Raw genomic sequence first — 27,555 nt, 5'->3', positions numbered from 1 at the left:
ACGCTACAGTTGTAAATTTCTTTCATGATCGCACGACCGCTTTCGGGCTCATATAAGCGCATCTTCAGGTGTCGTAGCTTGGTGCTGTGACCCCCAGCGCCGCGGTGGACGCGCTGCGCTCGTAGGTAGCACACCGCGCCATACTATGTGGCCATTTCGCTTTGTAGTACAGGAGACGAATCGTCAGCTATGGCTTAGTCCGGTCAGTCACTGAAATTCGTTGAGAATGAGACAAACATTCTCCGTTCAAATCTATTCCTAGAAAAGAACAATGACTACTTATCTCGCAATTGTTATGTGTCCCCAAAGTCCTTCCACCGGCTTCTCGTGGCTGAAGAAACTAAGTCTTCATCTGCTGTTGCGGCGGCTTCGCCACTCCGTACGCAGAGTGCTCCATACTGTAACTAATTTAGCGAAATCCGTCTCCGCTGCTAACGGCTCCTTTTATGTCCTTCGTAACTGATCTCGTTGCACACGGCTTTCCCTCAATTCTCTCCACTAAGAACTTTTCCATCAGCTGCATTGGACACTCTCCTTGGGAGAATTCCATCTATTTGTGACTGCTTAACGTTTGGTTGCTGTATGTGTGATGGCTGGCCTCCAATTTAAAATGCCGTCATCTTCTCCAAATATCGTGTTAGCTATCGTATTTGTCATGTACTCCTGCAAGGGAAGGCACTTACGCCATCTTCAGGTAATTCTCTTTTTGATCTGAGTGTTAATTAAATTTTTAAATTGTCTGAGATCACGACATCACTTATTACCGCGTGCCCTCCACTGGTGCCCGCCGAGTGTCCGAGGGGTTCTAGGCGCTTCAGTCTGCAACCGCGCGACCGCTACGGTCACAGGTTCGAATCCTGCCTCGGGCATGGATGTGTGTTTCGTCCTAAGGTAAGTCCAGTTTAAGTAGTTCTAAGTTCTAGGGAACTGATGACCTCAGATGTTAAGTTCCACAGTGCGCAGAGCCATTTGAACCATTTTTGAACCTCCACTTGTTGTGCTTCTACCGGCTATCTATGAGCGGTTATTGCACGTTGACGTTCAACAAGGACAGCGGTCATATTACTGTGACTGCAGCGTGTAACTGCGCTCTCTTGACAAGTTCACCGCACTGGGTTCTCCGTTTTGACAAAGATGAACTAATATATCTCTACAACGAAGAGCCGAAATTCTGCTTGAAATGCTGAGCACGGGGTGTCCGTAGTGAATCGACACAGCTACAACAATCCAACTAAAGTTTTATAACCACCCGCAGCAGTATATCAGCAGCCTCGGTCCACAATCGGTATGTGGAAAATTTCTAATTTACGGAAAGTCTCTCTCGCAGCTGTCAGTTCCGGTACTTGGCGACATCCTGCCACCCTCCTGTCTGGGTTTTCAGCCTCATGTCGTCACGCATGACCCGGAAAGCTTTCAGACTTGCGGAACGAGCAGCGACTAATTATAGCTCCTGGAGGGAGGGCGCGCGTTGTTAACTGCGCCACATTAAAACGCGCGGCGAGAGCGCGCGGACCGCGCTCGCATGGTTTGGGGAGCAGCTCCTCGCGGCGGTCGGTCGGCAGTTTCCGGAAAGATTCGGGATGGTACGGTGGGGGCGGCTCCGCCCTCGGCCGGCGTGTCGCAGTCGGCCCAGCAGCTGCGCTAGGTGCCGGTCGCTCGTGCAGCAGAACTGCACTGGCCGCCGCCGAGCCCCTGGCGACTAGACCACCGCGCTGTGCGGCGTCTCGTCCGTGCCGTGCCCGCGGTCGGCGCTCGTTGCTGTTGTCCTGAGACAGCCTCGGTGCTTTGGCTATAAGGCTTCCCGTCGTCGACGCGCACTTAAGCTCGTGGGGGATGCCGCGGGGTGCACCAGCTTAGTGTAACAAGACTTTTAATTAAAATGTATACCGTTCCCTCTCTCATACAAAACCTGCGCCGCGTTCTGCGAATCGATAGCAAACTGCGTAGTCTCCGCTCATGAATTATTCGGGAACGATCGCGTAAAGCGCTGCTCCGATGGACCGCAAAGATCGCGTGAGAAGGAAACCAGTACCATTCGGCTTTCATAACACCAACACTATCACACCTGCAGTTAACCAAAAGCGTCGCAAAGTCAAAAACTGTCTTATTAGGGAGCATAAGTTTTCAAGTGATCTTGATTGAAAGTAAGTCGTAATGATAGACGTGCTGATTTATCTGTTAATTAATTGCGTCTAAATTTTGCGGATGAAATCAAAATGAGACCACGGAAGAAGTATACTTCTCTCCTGAACTGTTGTTGTCTCTGCAACAGAATAGTTTACGTTCTTTTGGTGATCCTTGCCAACGGTATCACTTCAAAGATATTAGACGACGAAACAGGTATGTTATTGTGTTATTTGTACTTCTGAATGAATATGTCATTTAATTTTACTGTCAAGCCTCGGCTGTTGCAAAAGCCTCGTAAAATATCATGTTTCAACTTTTCCACATAAAATTAACTACAAAAAGTTCTAACGTGGAATGCCAAGACTGATATGAGTTCATCATTAGTGAATACATATTAATATTAATGAGTGTCATCACGGCACTAAGGAGATGGAAAGGGTCTGTTTACTTTCAACTGGACTATTTCTCTGTGGCCTACGATTATCCAGACGACCATTCATCTCATTTCTGGTTATACGACATCAAATATTTATGTACTTATTCATCTCGCAGAAGGGTTGGAGGAGATGGTTACAAATGATGTCAACAGTGTAGCAAAACTTTCGTTTATATCCATTCCATGGTATTTTTCATCCATTTAAACGAATTTACTGTGGGTGCGAAGAATTATTACGTAGAAGCCACAGCGAGATTAAAACTGTTAACCTGCAAAAGCGTATTTTGCGTCGTTTACGTGTGTCAGATCGCTAACGTGTAAGCCGGACCATTATATTCGGTACTGTGACGGCTATCTTTCGTCCTGCACTGTGTACAACACGTAAGAGACACATCAATCACTTTCATAATGTTTTACACTAACTGATGTCCTCCCTTGTGCCTGAAATTTAAAGGTAAGAGAAGGCATTTCAGCGTCTATATTGTCGCATAAAGCCGTGAACATTTAATTTACAGTTTGAGTAGCAATTATAAAGGTTACATTCATGCACTTGAACATAGCGTGTCACGTGGTTTATTGCGCTTTCAGTACCTATCGTGAGGTCACTGATCTTCGAGATAAATTCATCTGTGGAAACGTCACATCAGACTTCAGTTTTTAATTCATATGGGGAGCTATGTTATTTGTGTTATGATCATTTGAAAAAAAATGTAAATATTCTCGTGCTCTGTTGTGAGCGTCTCGAAATGTCAGAGACGGAGACGCCCGTAACATGTATCCAGAGAAAATACTGATGTTTGCTCCTCTTTTGTTCAGTGTTTTCTCCTGAGCTTCTCGAAAACAGTTCATTCAATGGAGGTCGTTTCATGAAACACGGAAAAATATCACGTAGTAGGTCTGGCATGGTTATTATCTGCAAAATCTGAACTGATTGCATATTTGCTACGTATTTTGCCTTCCATGTCATGAGCTGCTGAAACTTAAAATGAGGTGTTAGCAACTATTCATCGAGGTCTTCTTTGTTACAAACTGGATAAAATCTCTGAAATTTGGTTTACTTGGGTACATAATATAACGTCATTGTTGCGTCAGTGGTATCTTGGTTGATAGTGCATGACACGCTAATAATTATACTTGATATGTATCGATTTCTAATGATCATTCCGTAAACAGGAAACTAAGTAAAAACGAAAGAGATTTCTGCAAAAATGCAATTACTTGTATCTGACTACTGAAAAACATATCGCTTTGCCGACAGTAAAACTAAATTATGTTTCTTAGGAATAGTATACAAATAAAGTATTGCCTTAAGTAAACTTTAACATTAGGTTTATTTCAGTAAACCATAACCAGCTGCCTGAACGAGTGTATCTATTCTAGTTTTGTAGTGGATGTTTCAAAACAGAGGAAATATTTATGATATTTTGTGTTCTTAATCGTATGTGTTACCAGCTAGTTCTGTGACTAGTCGTAGATTCTGAACATACCTGACGAGCCTCAAAAACTTTATTATGTTAACGAATTTCTTCAGAGAATGCACGGATTAACAGTGTAAGAACGAAATGTATATGTTTGGCTACTGTGAGTGAATATCCCAATAACAAGTGGTCACATCCCGCCCGAATACACTTGGAATGGTCTTCCTTCACTATCTGTTTATATCTAATTAAAGTGTTTGCTACTGAAATAGCAATTTTCATTTGGCGATAAGACTTAACACCTACTGAAATATCAAATTTCATTTGGCAGATAAGAGGTAACACCTTTTTACTATCGTTCTTACTGTGACCGTCTTAAGACCAATACATTTATTCCTACAATGTTTAATAAGTAGAAGCTTAAATGATAAATTGTTACAATATTAGACTCCAATAAAAGATTGAATGGATACCGGCATTTTCTCCGTGACTGGTACTCTTACCCGAATCTTTCTTAACAGGAACATCAACAAATATAAATCAAAGCTAATGGAGTGTAATGGAATTAATAAGGTGATACAGAGGGAAATAGAGTAGGAAAAGAGACACCAAACGTAACAGACAAGCTTTTCTGTTTCTGCACCAAAATAATTGACGATGCCAGAGTTAAAGATGATATAACATGCAAACAGGCCATAGGAAGAAGACCCTCTTTTCAAAAGGAGAAACATATTAACATATTTTATTATAATATTTGCTTAGAGTGTAGTCTTACATGAAAGTTAAACGTGGGCGATAAACACTACAAATAACAAGTGAACATAAACTTGTGCAATGAGATGCTGCAAAAGTGTGCTGAAGGAATAACTAAGATAGAATGACAGATAGAGTACCTAATGAGAGGTTTAGGCAGAATCAGAGAGAAGAAGTTTTTGGTACAGCGTGAATGAAAGAAATTGCAGGTTGGTAGGACACAGGCTGATGCATCGTCGACAATGGAGAGGAGGTTGGTTGGAGGGGTGAGGGGTACTGTGAAAATATAGGTTGCAGTAGTTATGCAAGGATGGAGATGTTTGCACAAATTGGCTAGCGTTGTGATCAGCGTAAGACTTGTCTTCGGACTAGAACCACAACTACAAACTTGGTCACACACAGATCCATGCTAAGTGGAATGAAGGAGTGCTTGCCTAGGCAACCATTTCGATACTACATAATCCACAGACCGAAGCTGTCGATGGATGATAATTGAATATTGATCTTCTCCAAGTCAAGTTGCACTCTAACGTATTCATGATCTGCATCGCATTGCACGTATTCCTGTAGCCACTGACACGCTCCATCCAGTGGGGAACTTACGTTCCCTAATCATTATGCGAGCAGTACTCGAAGAGCTCACGTCTCTCGTTTCTTCAGAAAGGTTAAAAGTAATTTGAATGGCATCGTGATCCTATTCCATGGAGCCATTGAGTTCATAATGGGAATGTGTTGTGGTGACCACGCGTGGTACCATTCGGAGCTTCGTGGTCTGAAATTATGTGAATATCTAAAGTGGTACTGAAGTCATCCATCACTTGGAGGGTTTATTCATTGGCGAAAATGTCGTGAAAGTGAAAATCATATACGAACGAAGGGTGGTTTCATGACGAGACCAGAGACTTTTTGGCGTCCTCTTCCACTTTCCTGTCGATGTTCAACGTTGTTTAGTTTTCTAACCGTCTGTCTTGACCTAAAATTTATGAAAGCCTAAAACAAAAATTACCTCCAATGCCCCTTCAGCATTAACACCAACGAATGTATCATTTGCGCTTCACACTCTACTCCACTGTCAGCAAACATTTCACTGCTATCAACGTTTTCACTAAATCATCTAAAATTTTTATCTTGGATTTTAATACTACTATTACTAATCGGGTGATACAGATCAGCATTTTCATATTTAGAAAACTATTCACCAAATCTATTAGCTTCAACGTCATCTTCCTTTTTCCGTTGAATCGCTCGTTTCATATTTTGTGTATAACTTACTTCTACAAGCCGCTCATCGAGTTGCATAGAAAGCTGTTTTAAAAGAGGAAAGTAAAGAACACTGGCAACGAAAACGAGGGACAACTGAAAAGATGTAAACCTTTATGCGAATTATTTGAACGTTAACTTGACAGCTATACCTAAATGGTCCCCCAACCGACTTCAACATGGAAACGAACAGGAATGCGTATATGTGTGTGTGTGTGTGTGTGTGTGTGTGTGTGTGTGTGAGAGAGAGAGAGAGAGAGAGAGAGAGAGAAAGAGAGAGAGAGAGAGAGAGTGAGAGAGGGGTGGAGGGGAGGGAGGGGGCGGACTACCGGGCTATGCGTAAATCCAGCGCCTCACCGGGTTTCTAACCACGAATTCCTGTTCTTCGAAAGGAAAGCAGTGGCCTTAAACTGTAGACTATTTGAATATGCCTCCAACTGACACAAACCTTCATTGTTTCTGATGTTTGCACCTACGATTTTTTAGTGCTGGAACCAGAATTTCTCTCACGGAGAATGTGGGAATAGTACCAGAGGGCGAACGGTGCCGGTGAATTACTGTAGCTTACATTTTTTGTAATGGGTGTTTTCATATGAATGGGGCGAAATGTACTGAAATGAAATTAGTTACCCTCCTCGAATCTGGCAATTCCTTCCTGCGTCCTTCGCACTGTAAACTACTACGTCTAAGCTCTGCTGTCAACCACGCAACTGTCAGCTAATACCAGTCACCGAATGGTACGCTAGTTGTTTTCCGTACTGTTTCCACGGGCATCACCATCGTGTTGTCAAAATTACCGTAACTGGTGCTCTTTCCTTTTTGATTCTAAGGTTTGCTTATAACTTTCTCTGTTTACTTCCTTTATTAAAACCTCTTTACTTAATTCCTCAGTAGGGAGATTTTAACTTCGCGGATGTGCACTGAGCAACAAGTAAAAACTGTGATAAGAGAACGCATGAGCCGGACAAGAGCATGAACGTGAAATTCTTAAGCATTTATTTGTCACAGAGATTACGTCGTACTCCTTCATAGTCCGCAGTACTCGAGTCACTATCCTTTACGTTCACCACATCATCAAAATCATACACACACCATTGGACAATGCACTATTTAGCGGATTAAGTTTCCGAGGAGCTTTTAGCAATTTACTACCTGCAGAACGAAATGTTTATTTTCTAAAAGATAATGTTTGCCTTGTCTTCCTTCCCTTCGACTTTGATTTACTTTATTCTGTTTCTCTTATAGAACATTCTTCGAAGGCAATGAGCGATTTTAGATGTTCTGGCCCGCTGCCCTCTTTTCTTAACTAATCGCAGTTTTGGAAAAAGGCAAATGTCAGAAAAGAGAGTGTACCTTAACACGCTATTATATTAGATCCTATCAAAATTAATTCTTAAATGATACCATGAAAGAATAGTTGAGAAACAGTAAATATTTATTTTTTATGTTGCAAAGCACTTCTGCAGCAGCTATCCAATAGAAGTTTGAAGCCAAATGCAGCCAACACTGAAAAACTTTAAATGCATTCGCCGCTTTTCTGTTCAACTAATCTCCTGAAGTTTTTGTCATGAGGGAAATATTGTTGTCTTCTCCATGAACTATAATTTCCTTTAAGAATTTCTGTTTGGTTTCCTTCACTGCTTCCACTGCATGCGTAACAACAATACGGGACTTTCGCTACAGTTGTCTCCCTGCATCTCAACCATTGCCTCCCTGTCATGTCCTTTGTCATACAAGTTGAAGAAAAACTAATTTCCCCGTTTGGAGAATATTAAAGAATGTGCTCAATTAACCTTTGTTAAATGCTTTCCAAACGTAAATTACGTTATTGTAGATATGCCTATCTTCAAACTATCTTACCTGACAAAAGTGCCTCACATTTCCTAAATCTTTTCCGAAACCCAAACTTTGAACGTGTCAGTGAAGATCTTGTCATCCACACGACGACTGCTGACACACATATCGTCCACAGCAGTTAACTCATCGCATGTCTGTTAATGTTACTCTTCGCAAACCATGTTTTTGATAAGATAAAAATATTATTGCACACTTAAGCAAACGTCCGTAACGGAGAGGACTGTCGGTACTAACTAGCTCGAAATTTATTTTTCTGTCAGAGACTGCATACTTCCATTTACTGTATATGAGATGAACGCAACATTGAGTTAAATGACAAAATACTTAATTAAACTTAACTTCAATGCTCATCTTGTCTATTACGTCTCCGTGCACTGGCTTTGAAGTACCGGACGTCTACTGGACGTATAACAATCACTCGCTTTTTTCCTTTGCCGCCCTAAGAGCAGACAGCTCATTTACAGTACGAGTGCCATTCGTATGGAGCTCGCAGGGAACAAAACCATGGCAGGCCTGGTGTTGTGTTCTTCAGGATAAAGGGTTCGAAACTGATATTTCATGCGTTATATCTCCAGATATGTTTTATGAACAACAGTCATTTTCTAGATGTGGAATACTGTGGAGAACCTAAGCTAAGACTATTTTATCCTTCTTGCGCGAGATTGTGTTTTATGAATAACAATCACTTTCTAGATGTGGAAAACTGAAGAGAACCAACGCTACGATTTTTTATCGTTTTTGGATTTTATATCTTTTTCGTTAAGTTAATCAAGTGAATTTTAGACGTATCATTATTTTTTTATCCGTTTTGGTAATATCTGATCCGCTAACTAGCACTCTTTTCTACTTTTAATCATTCCAGAGAGCTTCTTTAACCAATGATTTATATTCTTTCTTTATGACAATTTTTCTAATATACCGCTTCATCTTCCCATGGTAACTTCAGCAAACAAGTTACCTACTGAATAGTCTTAAGCATCCTCTCCTTAAAGTCGCCGTAACACAGCTTGACGTCGGTTGTTTTTCAGATTTGATTGTTTCCTTTCACTTCTAAGCACTCTAGCTATTAATGGGAAGAATATTCATTTCAGAAACATTTCTCACGAAAGGAGGTTTTCCTGTGAGATGAGAATCAAAGTTTTTAATACGTTCCGTTTGAGAAGATTTTGTGTTTTCTATTTATTACGATGCGAAATTGCTTTATTACTGACGCTTACATTTTATTGTAATATGTATCTCATTTTAGTAACAGAGCTGGGAAGAAACATTACTAAAATAATTTCTATTTTACTGACGTTCCTTCAGTGCAAATTTAGCCCTGAACTGACCTAAAACTGTACCTGATGTTGTAACGGAGGATACCCTAAAGAATATTTCAATTAGTTTTGCAAGTTGATTTAATTAAAAGTCAAGATGAATAGAAATGAGTAGTATTAAAAATTAATAATAATTTCTCTTTATCAGTTAGAAAACCAAATGACAACATTTGTAAACAAGTAAATTTTCTGTAAAATGGGCATAGATCTCCCACCAAATACTATTCTTTAATGTGTTTGCATAGGTAATGTGAGCTGTAATGTATGCTGCTGTGCTTTTATCTAAATGTTGACGGGTTTTATCCTGATGTGCGGAACAAACAAAATGAGGCACTGAGAACCATAGGCCGCCGAAACACAGATAAAAGTTTCCGGGAATAGCAGATGATTGAAAAAATCAAATTTGTAGACAAACCAGCAGTCTCATAGCTCTGACTTGTTTTGAAGCAAGTCTCAACATTGTATATATCCTATGAAAAATAAGGTACCCGCTTTGTCTTATAACATACTAACTAATATTTAGGATTATTTTGATTCTTGTTGTTCACACACAAAATATCGCTATATCGACTAGTAACATAGCGTTTTTTGATAGCTATGAAGTTTGTCAAACTAGAATCAGAACATAAAGAGCAGATGTTAAATGCACCAGCACAGAGTTATGAGCTTTTCCAACATTGCAAAGTCCTTGTTATCATCACTCTCTGGCTTTATGTTCAGATAAACCTGCCGATAAACCTGCGATTGCGAAGGACTACTGCTACGTACATGATGTAGGAACTAAACTGTGTTGCCAATCCCAAGTAAAATTTGAGCAGAACAAAGCAACCAAATGATGCTTCGACCTTTGCGCCTGTATGGAAATGAATATCAGCGAAATCGGTGAGAATGTTTTCCTCGAATTTTCATACACACTTTGTGAGCTGACACATAAAGAAGGTGGCGTAGATACAAGTAGCCCGTATAAGTACAACGAACTGGTGTGAAATTACAGAAACGAAGAGCTGAAATGGACTTACTGTTTATTTACAATGAAAAATGTAGTGAGAAATACATTAACAAATGGTTCTGAAAGTGACCCCTTCCATCATCAGTACACAGCTGTGCACATCTAAGCTTATTCAGATACAACTGGCTTGAAGTTCGGACATTGATGACGGCAGCTTCAATGCTGATGTTGTCTTTCAGCTCCTTTATTTCGTGTGGATTTGTTTCTAAGACGTTGCTCTTCAAGTGCTCCTACAGGAAAAAATCACATGTTGCTAGATCCGTCTAACGTGGTGGCCATAAATGTGTACTGACACTTCGTTCCTCAATGAAGACATCATGTTCTCGTTTTAGGGATACCTTACACGTGTGGAACTTAGCCACAACTTGCTGGAAGAAGCTGTACTGTCTTTCACATTCAGTGAGCGGAGAGGAAATGGCATCGAAGATTTATATATCTGCAAGCTCGCTGAGGGTAGTGTGAAGCTGGCCTTATTGGCCGAGCGGTTCTAGGCACTACAGTCTGGAACCGCCCGACCGCTACGGTCGCAGGTTCGAATCCTGCCTAGAGCATCGATGTGTGTGACGTCCTTAGGTTAGTTAGGTTTAAGTTCTAGGGGACTAATGACCTCAGAAGTTATGTCCCATAGTGTTCAGAGCTATTTTTTATAGTGCTAAAAAACATCGTTCCAATTATGTGCATTTCTCTTACACAGCATCACACGCCGATTTTTTCATCTTGGGGTGGTTTTTCCCACACAAGGTTAGGGTTCACCGTTGCCCAGTACGTCGTGGCCTGTGAAATATTAAAATATACTTCATCACTCATGATGTAATGGAAAGGATCTAACAAATTACCGTTTATATTATTGAGAAGTGACTTGCAGTAATCCACACTCTGATGACTTCATCCTGCCGCAACTGCTCTACAGCCGTCTCATGATATTACTTCAAATTAAGAGTTATCAATATCCACTGGGAGCAACTCCTATTTACATGAGCTTGTTGGGCCAGGTTACATTTAGAATTCTTTGGGCTATGAATAGTTTTCTTTTTTTTTTTTGTCATCAGTCTACTGACTGGTTTGATGCGGCCCGCCACGAATTCCTTTCCTGTGCTAACCTCTTCATCTCAGAGTAGCATTTGCAACCTACGTCCTCAATTATTTGCTTGACGTATTCCAATTTCTGTCTTTCTCTACAGTTTTTTCCCTCTACAGCTCCCTCTAGTACCATGGAAGTCACTCCCTCATGTTTTAGCAGATGTCCTATCATCCTGTCCCTTCTCCTTATCAGTGTTTTCCACATATTTCTTTCCTCTCAGATTCTGCGTAGAACCTCCTCATTCCTTACCTTATCAGTCCACCTAATTTTCAACATTCGTATATAGCACCATATCTCAAATGCTTCGATTGCCTTCTGTTCCGGTTTTCCCACAGTCCATGTTTCACTACCATACAATGCTGTACTCCAGACGTACATCCTCAGAAATTTCTTCCTCAAATTAAGGCCGGTATTTGATATTAGTAGACTTCTCTTGCCCAGAAATGCCTTTTTTGACATAGCGAGTCTGCTTTTGATGTCGTCCTTGCTCCGTCCATCATTGGTTATTTCACTGTCTAGGTAGCAGAATTCCTTAACTTCATTGACTTCGTGACCATCAATTCTGATGTTAAGTTTCTGGCTGTTCTCATTTCTACTACTTCTCATTACCTTCGTCTTTCTCCGATTTACTCTCAACGCATACTGTGTACTCATTAGACTGTTCATTCCGTTCAGCAGATCATTTAATTGCTCTTCACTTTCACTCAGGATAGCAATGTCATCAGCGAATCGTATCATTGATATCCTTTCACCTTGTATTTTAATTCCACTCCTGAACCTTTCTTTTACTTCCATCATTGCCTCCTCGATGTACAGATTGAAGAGTAGGGGCGAAAGGCTACAGCCTTGTCTTACATCCTTCTTAATACGAGCACTTCGTTCTTGATCGTCCACTCTTATTATTCCCTCTTGGTTGTTGTACATATTGTAGATGACCCGTCTCTCCCTATGGCTTACCCCTACTTTTTTCAGAATCTCGAACATCTTGCACCATTTTATATTGTCGAAGGCTTTCTCCAGGTCGAGAGATCCTATGAACGTGTCTTGATTTTTCTTTAGCCTTGCTTCCATTCTTAGCCGTAACGGCAGAATTGCCTCTCTCGTCCCTTTACTTTTCCTGAAGCCAAATTGATCGTCACCTAGCGCATTTTCAATTTTATTTTCCATTTTTCTGTATATTATTCATGTTAGCAGTTTGGATGCATGAGCTGTAAAGCTGATTGTGCGATAATTCTCGCACTTGTCAGCTCTTGCCATCTTCGGAATTGTGTGGATGATGCTTTTCCGAAAGTCAGATGGTATGTCGCCAGACTCATATATTCTGCACTCCAACGTGAATAGTCGTTTTGTGGCCACTTCCCCCAATGATTTTAGAAATTCTGATGGAATGTTATCTATCCCTTCTGCATAATTTGACCGTATGTCCTCCAAAGCTCCTTTAAATTCCGATTCTAATACTGGATCCCCTATCTCTTCTAAATCGACTCCTGTTTCTTCTTGTGTCACATCAGACATATATTCACCCTCATAGACGCTTTCAATGTATTCTTTCCACCTATCTGCTCTCTCCTCTGCATTTAACAGTGGAATTCCCGTTGCACTCTTAATGTTACCACCGTTGCTTTTAGTGTCACCAGAGGTTGTTTTGACTTTCCTGTATGCTGAGTCTGTCCTTCCGACATTCATATTTTTTTCGATGTCTTCACATTTTTCCTGCAGCCATTTCGTCTTAGCTTCCCTGCACTTTCTATTTATTTCATTCCTGAGCGACTTGTATTTCTGTATTCCTGATTTTACCGGAACATATTTGTACCTCCTCCTTTCATCAATCAACTGAAGTATTTCTTCTGTTACCCATGGTTTCTTCGCAGCTACCTTCTTTATACCTATGTTTCCCTTCCCAACTTCTGTGATGGCCCTTTTTAGAGATGTCTATTTCTCTTCAACTGTACTACCTACTGCGGTATTCCTCATTGCTGTAACTATAGCTTTAGAGAACTTCAAACGTATCCCGTCATTCCTTAGTACTTCCGTATCCCACTTCTTTGCGTATTGATTCTTCCTGACTAATGTCTTGAACTTCAGCCTACGCTTCATCACTACTATATTGTGATCTGAGTCTATATCTGCTCCTGGGTACGCCTTACAATCCAGTATCTGATTTCGGAATCTCTGTCTGACCATGATGTAATCTAATTGAAATCTTCCCGTATCTCCCGGCCTTTTCCAAGTATACCTCCACCTCTTGTGATTCTTGAACAGGGTATTCGCTATTACTAACGAAAAGTTGTTGCAGAACTCAATTAGTCTTTCTCCTCTTTCATTCCTTGTCCCAAGCCCATATTCTCCTGTAACCTTTTCTTCTACTCCTTCCCCTACAACTGCATTCCAGTCGCCCATGACTATTAGATTTTCGACCACCTTTACATACTGCATTACCCTTTCAACATCCTCATACACTTTCTCTATCTGTTCATCTTCAGCTTGCGACGTCGGCATGTATACCTGAACTATCGTTGTCGGTGTTGGTCTGCTTTCAATTCTGATTAGAACAACCCGGTCACTGAACTGTTCACAGTAACACACCCTCTGCCCTACCTTCCTATTCATAACGAATCCTACACGTGTTATACCATTTTCTGCTGCTGTTGATATCACCCGATACTCATCTGACCAGAAATCCTTGTCTTCCTTCAACTTCACTTCACTTACCCCCACTATATCTAGACTGAGCCTTTGCATTTCCCTTTTCAGATTTTCTAGTTTCCCTACCACGTTCAAGTTTCTGAAATTCCATGCCACGACTCGTAGAACGTTATCCTTTCGTTTATTACTCAATCTATTTCTCATGGTAACCTCTCCCTTGGCAGTCCCCTCCCGGAGATCCGAATGGGGGACTATTCCGGAATATTTTGCCAATGGAGAGATCATCATGACAGTTCTTCAATTACAGGCCACATGTCCTGTGGATACACGTTACGTGTCTTTAATGCAGTGGTTTCCATTGCCTTCTGCATCCTCATGTCGTTGATCATTGCTGATAATTACCCGGCGAATATCTGGAATAAGTTCTGGTTTGTGAACTCAAGGAATTCTTCGTTGTTTTACATTTTGCACAGATCAGAATGTGCTCCTTTGGTAGACCTCTATTCGGATTCTTGACCCCAAAATATCCGAAATATTCGCGAATTTCCTTAATCGAAACTGTTTTCACATATACTCCCGCAATTTCAATTTCTCTCTTCTCCCTCTCTCTCTCTCTCTCTCTTTTTTTTTTTTTTTTTTTTTTTAATTAGAAAGTCATTTGGCAGATCGCAAAGAGAAACGTCTATCTTCACTGATGAAGTAAGCTGAAATGCTGACATAAGAAAGTTAACAATCGATTATTGCATGAAACTGTCTTTGTTGTAGCTCCTTATTTTAGGAGGCGAAGCAGTGAATTCACATTGAACTGGGATACGACCCTGTAGAAAAAACTGGTTCATCATAAGGTCAACAGATGTCAGAAGCATGCACATCTCCGTAAATTTCAAGATTGATGACGGTAAGCTGTAGGCCCTAATGGTTCCCAGCACCTCAAATGTTTTCAGTCTGGGTCGACGTATTATTGTGCAATGGGCGCATCACTGCAAAAAGTAATTCCAAATAACGCCATTGCCGGTGAATTTTTTTCTGTATCATGTACATTCAGGCATGTTTCTGTATTTCCAGTGTCTGATCAACCACTTCATACAATATTGTGATACTGTGCTCGCCATGGTAGCTTTTCACGCCCTGGTTGCTCTATACTAAGACCACATACTCTATCTAAATGAGCTGACACACATCAGGAAAAAAATCCTGGCCACTTTGTAGCGCTGTACACTATGCAGACTGGCTCCAGGCAGTCACTTAACCCTCCAACGCTGATGCAAGTCATGGCTGTCAATGGTGTGCATGTGCGCAGTACAAATGGGTTTTCCCCACTGAGGTGTATTGGGACATTTTCAGTTCATGTTATATATTAATGACTTTCTAGATAATATTATTAGTAACCTGAAACATTTTGTAGATGATACAGTTGTCTCTGAAGAAGCTGTATAAATATTCACTGAGATCTTGATACGATTTTTTAGTGGTACAACGATTGTCAACGTGCTTAATATGTTCAGAAATGTAAAATTGTACTCTTGACAAAACGAAAAAACCGTAGTTCCTGTGACTCTAATATCAGTGAGTCACTTTTGGAATCGGCCCACTCATACAAATGCGTGAGTATAACAATTTGTATGGATATGAATAGAAATGATCACATAGACTCAGGCGTGGATAAAGCAGATGGTAGACCTCGGCCTATTGGTAGAACAATGGTAAAGTGCAGTCGGTCTACAAAGAAGATTTCTTAAAAATCACACGTGAGACCAATTCTAGAATACTGCTCAAGTGTGTGGGACCCGTACCATATACTGCTAACACGGGATCTTGAATGTATACAGAGAAGGGCAGCACGAATGGTCACAGGTTTATTCGAAGCGTGGAAGAGTGTCGCAGAGTTACTGAAGGAACTGAACTGCAAGCCTCTTCAAGATAAACGTCAATTATTCTGAGAAAGTCTATTAACAAAGATTCAATAACCCGCTTTAAATGATAACTAGGAACTTGCTACAAACTCCTACGTATAGCTCCAATAGGGGTCGTGAGAATAAGGTTAGAATAATTACAGTACGCACAGAGACATTCAAACCATATTCTTCCTACACTCCAGACGTTAAGGGAACCGGAAGAAACACTGATAACCGGTGCCTTCTGCTGTGCACTTGATGGTGGTTTGCAGTATATAGATGTAGATGTAGATGGGAAAAAGCGATCGTATCCAGAGGCGCCCAATCGCTGAAATGGACCAATCTGATGGTGCATCAACGTAGACTGTATAACGTGTCTACCAGGGACGGTGTATCATTCGCAGCCAAGTGACTCGCCTGAAGTGCAGCACGCGTAAAACCTACTAATAGACAGTGGCCGGAGGCGGGTATCACGCCTTCTCACTGACAGTCGGTTTCAAACTAGACTGGGATTTGAGCTGTAAGTGACTTCATGTCCATTATTTTCCAGTTTACGACCGAATATTGTGAAGGGAACCCAATGCCATGGAACTATAGACATTTAGAGTATGTCACTTCACATATGGTCATTGATCACTGCACCCCATCTTTTTCTCTGGTCAGTAAACACAGTGGTCAGGAGCTGTCCGGAGCCGTGTAGTGTAGTTTATATGGGAATTTGCCTCTTTCAGAATGATTCCAGGCGTTGAGCGCGTCGACAACCCAGTGATACGTGAGGAGAATATAGTTTGAGTCATAAGTGGTTCTTTGGTGCATTGTGATTTATTTTTACCATGAGTTGGGTCCACTTATTCAGGATACCACGAACATGAACTGGCAGGCACGGATCGATCGGTAAGACGGGGGAGGGGGGGGTTGTCAAACCGGGGTATCTCTTCCGGGAGGCAATTTCAGGTGGAGGCAAATTCCTATTCTTGAAGAAAGAAATCCTTGTTTCACAAAGCGCGTAGCATTCAGCGAAGGTTGGTCTATCAATTATTTATATGATTTTGAAATGTATCCCAGTTGGTTTTTGAACATTTTTGATCACATTCTAAGCTGATTTCTGTAAGAAATGTAAGTTGATTTTCGAATATGTGCATAGTATACATGATGTCTCTGCCAGGTGAATCCCTATGGCATCTAGAAATAAAATACTTTCCTGAAGGCAAAAGGAGGAGGTGAAATAAGAGCGGAGAAGTATAAACGCGAACGGGCGAATGCGAATCACTGTTTGTTTTTGTGGTCGATTGGATGTGTCAATGACCAGCGTTGTTATAATTATTAGCGAAGTCCATAGATGGAGACCGCCATAGTGGAGATAAACAACTAACAGGATCAACAGTTAAAAAAGAAAAAAAAAGAAAAAAACGACGTATTATCTTCACAGTGTATCCAAGGAAATGAAATTTTGACAGAAAACTTTTGCCAGATCAATAAACTACTAAGGAGCAGTTGCACAGTCCCTGGTTAGCAGCCACTTTAAGATCTGTTCTCAGAATAGCCAGGACAACGCGATGTACAAACATGTAACAACGCCTAACCGGAGAATAAACACAGTGTAATTGAACCGGTGATTCTGGCAGAGTCAGCGAAGTTAACTGGAGAATAAGTGACGACAATGGCGGGAATATTTACAGAATTGGTGATGACAAGATTGTTAATGCAAGGAAGGAGAAGAAACGGGGACACCACACAAATTACACTATGTGATCAAAAGTATCCCGACCCCTAACTGGAAATGACTTACACGTTCCTGGCGCCCTCCATCGGTATTGCTGGAATTCAGTATGGAGTTGGCCCACCCTTAGCCTTGACGACAGCTTCCACTCTCGCAGGCAGACGTTCAATCTGGTGCTGGAAGGTTTCTTGTTGAATGGTAGTCCATTCTTCACGGAGTGCTGCACTGAGGAGTGGTGTCGGTTGCGGTCGGTGGCGCTTAGCACGAAGTTGGCGTTCCAGAACACACCAACCGTGTTCTATAGGAATCAGGTGAGGACTTTGAGCAGGCCACTCCATTATAGGGATTTTATAGCTGTGTAACCTCTCCGCCACAGGCCGTGCATTATGAAAAGATGCTCGATCGTGTTAAAGGATGAAATCGTCGTCCCCGAATTGGTCGTCAACATTGGGAAGCAAGAAGGTGCTTAAAACTTAAATAGTAGGCCTGTGCTGTGGCAGTGTCACGCAAAACAACAAGGGATGCAAGCTCCCTTCCATGAAAAACACGACCACACCAGAACAGCACCACTTCCGAATTTTACTGTTGGTACTACACACGCAGGCAGATGATATTCACCGGGCATTCCCCATACCTACACTTTGGCATCGGATCGCCACATTGTGTACCGTCATTCGTCACTTTACACAACGTTTTTTTCCACTGTTCCATCGTCGAATGTTTATGCTCCTTACACCACGCGAGGCGTTGTTTGGCATTTACTGGCATGATTTGTTGCTTTTGAGCAGCCACTCCACCATGATATCCAAGTCCTCTCACCTCTCCCCTAAATGTCATAGTACTTGCAGTGGATCCTGATGCAGTTTGGAATTCCTGTATCATGGCCTGCATAGATACCTGCCTATTACACATAAAGATCCTCTTCCACTGTCGGCGGTCTCTGTTAATCAACAGACGAGGTCGGCCTGTACGCTTTTGTGGTGTACGTATCCCTTCACATTTCCACTTCACTATCACATCAAACACAGTGGATCTTGGGATGTTTAGGAGTTGGAAAATCTCGCGTACAGACGTATGACGCAAATGACACCCATTCACCTGACCACGTTTGAAGTCCGTGAGTTCCTCCCAGTGCCCCTTTCTGCTCTCTCACGATGTCTAATGACTACTGAGGTCGCTGATATGGAGTGCCCGGTGGTAGGTCACAGCACAATGCACCTAATATGAAAAACGTATGTTTTTGGGGGTGTCCGGATACTTTTGATCACAGAGTTTATATGGAAGAAAATGACGAATTGCAATTTACATAAAAACTTCTTACTACTACTTCCCGTTCTCAAGCTTGTGAAGCCGGAATATACGAATGAAATGTGAAGCTATTTCCTAACATAAATTTTTGCTTATAGTCTAATAGGCATTTGATATTGGTACTTCGTAAATTGTATTCTGTCGTACTATTTAGTGACGCGTATTGAAATGGCTGCAATGTTGGAAAGATCTAATTCGTTTTATCTAGCTGACAGTGACAAAACAGACGTCATGAAAACCAAAAAGCACGTCAGTCTTGGGTACTATTCGCATTAACAGTTTCTTCAGTATTGGACAGCGACATTTTGATTTTTCATGTAGCTAAACGTGTGATGAACATTGATGACGTAATAGATTCTGTCGCAGAAAGGAAGCACGATTTGTGAAGCTGTAGCAAAATTGTAGAGAAAAAAATTGTGGGACCTAAGAATTGAAGAAATGTGTATTGCTTTGCTTGTCTCTTGTCTTTATTTGTTACTTTATGTAACACAAAAGAGAGGTATTAGCTAACAGGCAATAAAGAGTGGAAATTTTGTGAAGATTTATTATTATCCCGGTCACACATAATACTGTCCAGTATTAATTGTGAGTTTTTTAAAGGGGGCCGATTGTGAGCAGGAGAGGCACCACAGGACACTTTAATTTCCGCTGTCCTGAATACAGGCTTGATGGCTTCCATTTCAAAACATGCACGTTTGAATTCCACACAGCGAAATACAGTGACACGTGACAGAAGAATGCTGTGTGAAGACGTGTGGCACTGCACATTGGCACACTTAAACCCAATAACATCTCTTACATGTCATCGAACATACATGCTTTATATATCAAACTCTTCAGAAAGATCTGCGCTACAGAGTGAGACATTTTCGAAAAATTGACTTTTTTTAAGAATTTTGGTGTCCTACCTGAAACGCTCGATGGGAGGGGGCAGGGCGCCACTGGCAAGTTCAGAAATAGATTCCGGGCCGTGAACTACGATAATTACTATAGGTGGTCAAGTGTTGCTCTTTCTTCTACATTTCCATGATGCCAGGCCCTCTGCCAGGCACTTTATTGTGAATAGCAGAGTAGTCACGTAGATCTAGATTAATACGCTGTGGACACTCCCGTCTTCCAGGAGTAGAACAGCAGTGGTCACGGAGCTGCACTCATACGTTCTCGGTTTGATGCAATATCATGCAGACCATCGCCCTTCAAATAGCCTGGCTAAATCATCCGATCTTATTCCCACAGAGAGTGTTTCAGAATATTTGGAGCAGAAGGGGAAACTAAGCAATTAACATTCGGTCTATTTGGTAAAGGTACGGTGTCATATCATAAGCTAGAGGTTTCCACTGCAAATGGGACACTGTGTGGTTTCTTGACCGAACTGAAGCCATTATCAAGGGTTACAAGGTATTTGCGAAATGTATTGTGTGGGTGACTGTTTTTCTGCTCAGTGTGCGTACTACGAGACATGATATATTTACATGTCCTTTCTGGTAGGCAGATGTTACAAAAAGTCGACCTGGTAACATGGCCCTGTGAATATCTTGGAGTAACTACCCTAGCGGCCGCAAGTGAAACAACCATAAAAATAAACAATTAGAGAAGCAGATGCCAGACAGAGATTCGTAGGAAGAATCTTACGGAAATGTGACTCATCCACGAAGTAAATAGCTTACTAGCTACTTGATCAATAGATTTGGCTCTAAGCATTATGGGAGTTAACATCTGAGGTCATCAGTCCCCTATACTTAGAACAACTTAAACCTAACTAACCTAAATACATCTCACACAGCCATGCCCGAGGCAGGATTCGAACCTGCGACCGTAGCAGCAGCGTGGTTCCAGACTGAAGCGCTGAGAACCGCTCGGCCACAACATGTTCGATAGATTCTTGCGAGTTATTCATCAGTCTGGGTTCCTCACCAGGTGTGACTGATAGAAGAGATAGATAACATGGAAAGAAAAGGGACGTTTTTCATTACGGGAGTGTTTAGTCGGTGTGAGAGACTTATAGAGATTTTAACAAACTCTCGTGACAGACGTTACAAGAGAGACACTGTGCATCTGCAGGAGATTTACTACTGTAATTTCGAGACAGAAGAAGACAGAGAAGAATCTAACAGCACATTAAACTCTTCCACATACGTGTCGCGAAATGACCACGACGAGAAAAGTCGAGGAATTACAGTTAAGCCGGCCGTGGTTGCCGAGCGGTTCTGTTCGCTTCGGTCTGGAACCGCGCGACCGCTGCGGTGGCAGGTTCTAATCATGCCTCGGGCATGGATGTGTGTGAAGTCCTTAGATTAATTAGGTTTAAGTAGTTCTAAGTTCTTGGGGACTGATGACCTCAGATGTTAAGTCCCATAGTGCTCAGAGCCAATTACAGCTAATGCAGAGGCTAACCAAGACTCATTCTTCCCACGGGCTATTCGCGAGTAGAACAGGGAATATCTGATCAGTTATTGATACCAGAAGTACCGTCCGTCAGTCCGTTAAGTGGATCAATCATCCCTGGACATTTCTGATTCGTTTTGCCGCTGTGGAAGTTAAGTGTGAGTATATCATAGTTGTTTATTGTTTGTGCAACAATGTGTCTGCTAGGCGAATCTAGTGCATTACGGTTGTCGGATCGCTGTAATAATTCCCATTCCAGATGATGGGGTTAGTTGATTGTTTGTGTTGTCATAACGTTGAAGGCAACTCCACGACCGAACGCATATGTCTGTAGACCTTCCGTATACAGCGTTACTGTGAATGCCTCAGATTGACATCATAGGGATAATGGCTTTTGATTTTGAATTTGAAGAACGTCATCTTTAGCACTGCTGTATTTTAGTAGTTTACTGAGTATAGTTTTTTTCCGATTTGGATGTGTAATAACTTTTGCTCGCGATCCGTGTCTTCTGTACCTTGATTGGTGTCTATGGTTCCTGTTTGGTGCCCGGACGTTGTTGAGGTGTATTTCAAAATCATCGATAGTACCTGTACGATATTACGTGCGTATTTCTCCCGTCCTATGCATGTGGCCTGTAATTGGAGAAGTGTCATGATGGTCTTTCCATCGGCAAAAGATTCCGAAATAGTCCTCCATCCTGATCTCCGAGAGGTGATGACGAGAAAAATATCTAATAGTCAACCGAAGGACAATCTTCTACGAGTCGGACCATGGAACGTCAGCAGCATAAACGTCTTAGGGAAACTAGAAAATCTGAAAAGGGAAATACGAAGGCTTTGTCCAGATATAGTAGGGGCCAGTAAGGTGAAGTGGAAAGAAGACAAGGTTTTCTGGTCAGATAAGTATAGGGTAATACGCACAGCAGCAGAAAACGATATGGCGGGTAGGTAGGGTAGAGAATCTGTTACTGTGAATAGTGACAGGATTGTTCTTACCATAAACGACAGCAAACCAACTCCGACAACTATAGTTCTGGTATACATGCCAACGTCGCAAGCTGAAGATGAAGAGATAGAGAAAGTGTACGAGGGTACTGAATGGGTAATTCAGTACGTAAAGGGACATGAAAATCTAATAGTCACTGGAGACTGGAATTCAGTTGTAGGAGAAGGAGCAGAGGAAAAGGTTGCGGGAGAACATGGGTTTGAGGCCAGAAATGAGAGAGGAAAACTGATAATTGAGTTCTGTAACAATTTTCAGCTAGTAATAGCGAATACTCTGTTCAAGATTCACAAGAGGAGGAGGTATACTTGGAAAAGGCTCAAGATTCACAAGAGGAGGAGGTATACTTGGAAAAGGCTGGGTGAAACGGGAAGATTTCAGTTATATTACATCATGGTCAGACAGAGATTCCGAAAACAGATACTGGATTGTAAAGCATACCCAGGAGCAGACATAGGCTCAGATCAGAATATAGTAGTTATGAAGGGTAGGCTGAAGTTTAAGACATTTAATAGGAAGAATCAATACGCAAAGAAGGCAGATAAGGATGCACTAAGGAATGGCGAGATACGGTCGAAGTTCTCTACGGCTATAGATACAGCAATAACGAATAGCGCAGTAGGTAGTACAGTTGAAAAGGAAGAGACATCTCTAAAAACGGCAATCACATAAGTTCTGAAGAAAAACATAGGTAAAATGAAGGTAACTACGAAAACACCATGGGGAACAGAAGAAATACTTCAGGTGATCGATGAAATGAGAAAATACAGGAATGTGCATAGGTAATTCAGGAATACTGAAATACAAGTCGCTGAAGAATGAAATAAATAGGATGTGCAGGGAAGCTAAGAAGAAATTGCTACAGGAGAAATGTGAAGACATCGAAAAAGAAATGATTGTCGGAAGGACAGACTCATCGTACAGGAAAGTCAAAACCACCTTCAATCTTATTAAAAGCGAGGGTGATAACATTAAGAGTTCATCGGGAATTCCACTGTTAAATGCAGAGGAGAGAGCGAATAGGTAGAAGGAATACATTGAAGCGTCTATGAGGGTGAAGATTTGCCTGATGTGATAGAAGAAGAAACAGGAGTCGGTGTAGAATCAGAATGTAAAAGAGCTTTGGTGCACTTATGATCAAATAAGGCAGAAGGGATCGATAACATTCGATCAGAGTTTCTTAAATGATTGGAGGAAGTGGCAACAGAACGATTATTCATGTTGGTGTGTAGAATGTATGAGTCTAGCGACATACCATCTGACTGTCAGAAAACCATCATCCACACAATGCCAAAGACGGAAAGAGCTGACAAGTGTGAGAATTACGGCACAATCAGCTTAACAGCTCATGCATCTAAGTTACTTACAAGATTACTATACAGAAGAATGGAAAATAAAATTGAGGATGCCCTACATGACGATCAGTTCGACTTTAGGAAATGTAAAGGGACGAGAGGGGCATTTCTGGCGTTGCTGTTAATAATGGAAGCAAGACTAAAGAAAAATCAAGACACGTTCATACAATTTATTGACCTGGAAAAAGCGTTCGACACTGTAAAATGCTGTAAGATGTTCAAAATTCTGAGAAAAGTAGGGTAAGCTTCAGGGAGAGATGGGTCATATACAATATGTACAACAGCCAAGAGAGAATAATAAGAGTGGACGACGAAGAACGAAGTGCTCGTATAACAAAGGGTTAAGACAAGGATGTAGCCTTTCGCCCCTACTCTTCAATCTGTACATCGAGGAGGCAATGATGGAAATAAAAGAAACGTTCAGGAGTAGAATTAAAATTCAAAGTGAAAGGACATCAATGATATGATTCGCTGATGACATTGCTATCCTGAATGAAAGTGAAGAATTACATGATCTGCTGATCGGTATGAGTACTCTAATGAGTAAACAGTATGGTTTGAGAGTAAATCGGAGAAAGACGAAGGTAATGAGAAGTAGTAGAAATGAGAACAGCAAGAAACTTAACATCACGATTGATGGTCACGAAGTAAATGAAGTTAAGGAATTCTGCAACCAGTGACGGACGGAGCAACGAAGACATCAAAAGGAGACTAGTAATGTCAAAAACTGCATTCCTGGTTCAAGAGAGGTCTACTAATATCAAATATCGGCCTTAATTCGAGGAAGAAATTTCTGGGGATGTACGTCTAGAGTACAGCATTGTATGGCAGTGAAAAAAAAAAGTTCAAATGTGTGTGATATCTTATGGGACTTAACTGCTAAGGTCATCAGTCCCTAAGCTTACACACTACTTAACCTAAATTATCCTAACGACAAACACACACACCCATGCCCGAGGGAGGACTCCAACCTCCGCCGGCACCAGCCGCACTATGGTAGTGAAGCCTGGGCTGTGGGAATACCGGAAAAGAAGAGAATCGAACCATTTGAGATGTGGTGCCACAAACAAATGCTGAAAATTACCTGGACTAATCAGATAAGGAATGAGGAGGTTATGCACAGTGGAAAACACTGATAAAGAGAAGGGACAGGATGATAGGACATCTGTTATACCATAGGGGAATGACTTCTGCGGTATTAGAGGGAGTTGTAGAAGCAAAAGCTGTAGAGGAAGTCAGAGATTGGAATATATCCGGCAAATAGTTGAGGATGTAGGTTGCAAATGCTACTTTGGGATGAAGAGGTTGGCACAGGAGAGGAATTCGTCGAGGGTCGCATCAAACGAGTTAGAAGACTGTTGAACAAAAATGCGTAGGTGCGCCAGGCACTGCAGTTGTGAGTTCGATCAGATGCATTCCCGTGTCGCGCTGTATCTTGTTGAAGAACTGCCATATCTCTTGCATGGAGAATACTTGCGTTTGTTTGCAAGTCGTATAATGTTACGCTTCTATAGCACATGGCTATACTAGAGTCTGTGAAATTATGCTTCTTGTGTAAACCGACATTGTGTTCCCTCTCCCTTCCCTTCTGTTCTCCTGTAAGACTTCCAAAGGTGATTGACGACTATTTAAGGGTTCTACACACATTCTATTTTTTTCTTGTATCGATACGTCAAACGTTGTCATATTGTGCTGTTTTCGGATACTACCAGCATATTTGAAGATTTTTTAAATCGAAGCGGCACGATTTTCCGTCCAGTTTATTCGTGCACGCGACACGATTTATCCTCGTGTAGGACTTTATGTATTTGTAGGATCTTCTGTGTTCTTTATTTAAATTGGACGAAACGTGTTTAAATGTTTATACAAACTGCGTACACATTATTATGCCCATTTAAAAGCGGTTACTTCTGCAATGTTCTCGGTCGTGCGGCCTCATTACATATTTCGGAAGGTAAGTTATTTGCTTGTGTCGCGCGCAATCTGAAGCCTAGGTCAGTCGCTGAAGCTTTGCTTATTTCTTCCGAGTCTGTTTTCATATTCACAAGTCAGTTGAATAATACTAATACCCAGTGACATTTGTCACTGCTGAAATTTTGAAGAAAATGTAAACAATGGCAGCCGAACACTGCCGGAGTACAGGAACAGCGAGTCACCAAATTTCTGCCACCGGCATTGTAGAAGAGGGTGGAGGAGCGGACAGATGCTATAATGCTGACAAATCAGCAATGATCAGTGGCATGAGAATGCAGAAGAAAATGAAAATGACTAAAATACAAACACTCAACGTGTATCTCAGGATATGTGTCTCGTAAACGAGAAAATGCCTTGAACAGCCGTTAAATTGACAAAAGATTTCGTATTAGTCCCCCATTCGGATCTGCTGAACGGCACCGCCAAGAACTAATCAAGAGATAAGATTGTTGATAGAGTAACGCACGACGAGTCGCAGCTTCGAATGATGATTGTTTAAACGCTGTAGTGAAGCTACGAAATCTGCAAGAGGAAGTGCAGTGGCTGAATCTAGATGTAGTGGGGTCAGTGAACTGAAACGAAAAGAAATGACGATGTCATAAGCACAAGATGTAGAGAATGAGGAAATACATGAGGATAATGAAAGAGTATATTAGATTCTACCAGGAGATGATGAATTTATAATCACGGAGGAAATACGTGTCAGCTAGTAATAGCCAAGATATTGACGAGGAATCACAAAAGGAAAGTGTATGAGTGGAAAAAGCCTGGAGAAACGGGGATGGTTCAAATGGCTCTGAGCACTATGCGACTTAACTTCTGAGGTCATCAGTCGCCTAGAACTTAGAACTAATTAAACCTAACTAACATAAGGACATTACACACATCCATGCCCGAGGCAGGATTCGAACCTGCGATCGTAGCGGTCGCTCGGCTCCAGACTGTAGCGCCTAGAACCGCACGGCCGAGAAACGGGAAAATTCAAACTGTGTTACGGCATGGAGAAACGAAGACTCTGAAATCAGCTACTGGATTCTAAGGCGTACCCCATAGGACAATACATCGTCGGATCGTAGCATAATAATGTTTAAGAACAAACTGTACACTGAGAGATAACGTAGGCAGTTTAGTTAAAGCAGACGATAATTTTCTGAAAGGGTAGCCGCAGATGCTATACAAATAAAAATAAGGAAAAGGGAGGTAACGGCAACGAAATCTTGGACAATACATCAAATATTTCATGTGATCGATAAAAGAAGGAAGTACAAATGTGTTTACGGAAATTGAGGAATACGAAACTATTCGTTGGTTAATAGAAGGTATATGGAAACCTAAACGACACGACTCTGGGAAAAATTCGAGCGTATCTTTGACATTTCTGTATGCTGAAAGTCAAAACTACTTTTAGTAAGATGAAAAGCAATGGTTTCAACAATATGATTAGGAAATTCCACTATTAAACGCAGAGGACAGAGTTGATGTGTGGAATCAGTACGCTGGAGACCTCAACGAGGGCGATGATTTGTCTGACGACGTGGGTTAAGAGGAAATGGGAGTTGACACAGGTGATCCGACGACTTGCCTGATGACGCGAGTTAAGAAGAAATGGGAGTTGAAATAGGTGATCCAGTGTTAGAGTCACAGCATAAATGAGTTTAGAAGACTTCCTATCAAATACGTCAGAAGTGATATACAGGGTGGTCCATTGATAGAGATCGGGCAAAATATCTCACGAAATAAGCATCAAGCGAAAAAGCTACAAAGAACGAAACTCGTCTAGCTGGAAGGGGGAAACCAGATGGCGCTATGGTTGGTCCGCTAGATGGAGCTGCCATAGGTCAAACGGATATCAACAGCGATTTTTAAAAATTGGAACCCCCATTTTTTATTACATATTCGTGTAGTACGTAAAGAAATATGAATGTTTTAGTTGGACCACTTTTTTCGATTTGTGATGGATGGCACTGTAATAGTCACAAACATGTAAGTACGTGGTATCACGTAACATTCTG

General features: G+C 41.5%; 1 protein-coding gene across 1 annotated transcript in view; it reads left to right on the top strand.

Annotated features, from left to right (window-relative positions):
- Nucleotides 1-1,642: 1,642 nt before the first annotated feature.
- The window catches only part of LOC124613623 (nephrin-like), a 441,549-nt gene continuing 415,636 nt past the window's right edge, over nt 1,643-27,555 (top strand). The window contains exon 1 of the mRNA XM_047142339.1: nt 1,643-2,340. Within this exon, the coding sequence (XP_046998295.1) occupies nt 2,217-2,340 (124 nt within the window). The 5' untranslated portion in view covers nt 1,643-2,216. The remainder of the gene's footprint in view (nt 2,341-27,555) is intronic.

Source organism: Schistocerca americana, chromosome 4 (genome assembly GCF_021461395.2).
Source record: "Schistocerca americana isolate TAMUIC-IGC-003095 chromosome 4, iqSchAmer2.1, whole genome shotgun sequence".
Classification (NCBI taxonomy): domain Eukaryota; kingdom Metazoa; phylum Arthropoda; class Insecta; order Orthoptera; family Acrididae; genus Schistocerca; species Schistocerca americana.
The sequence above is the reverse complement of the archived record's forward strand: the minus strand, read 5'-3'. Positions and strand labels throughout refer to the sequence as shown.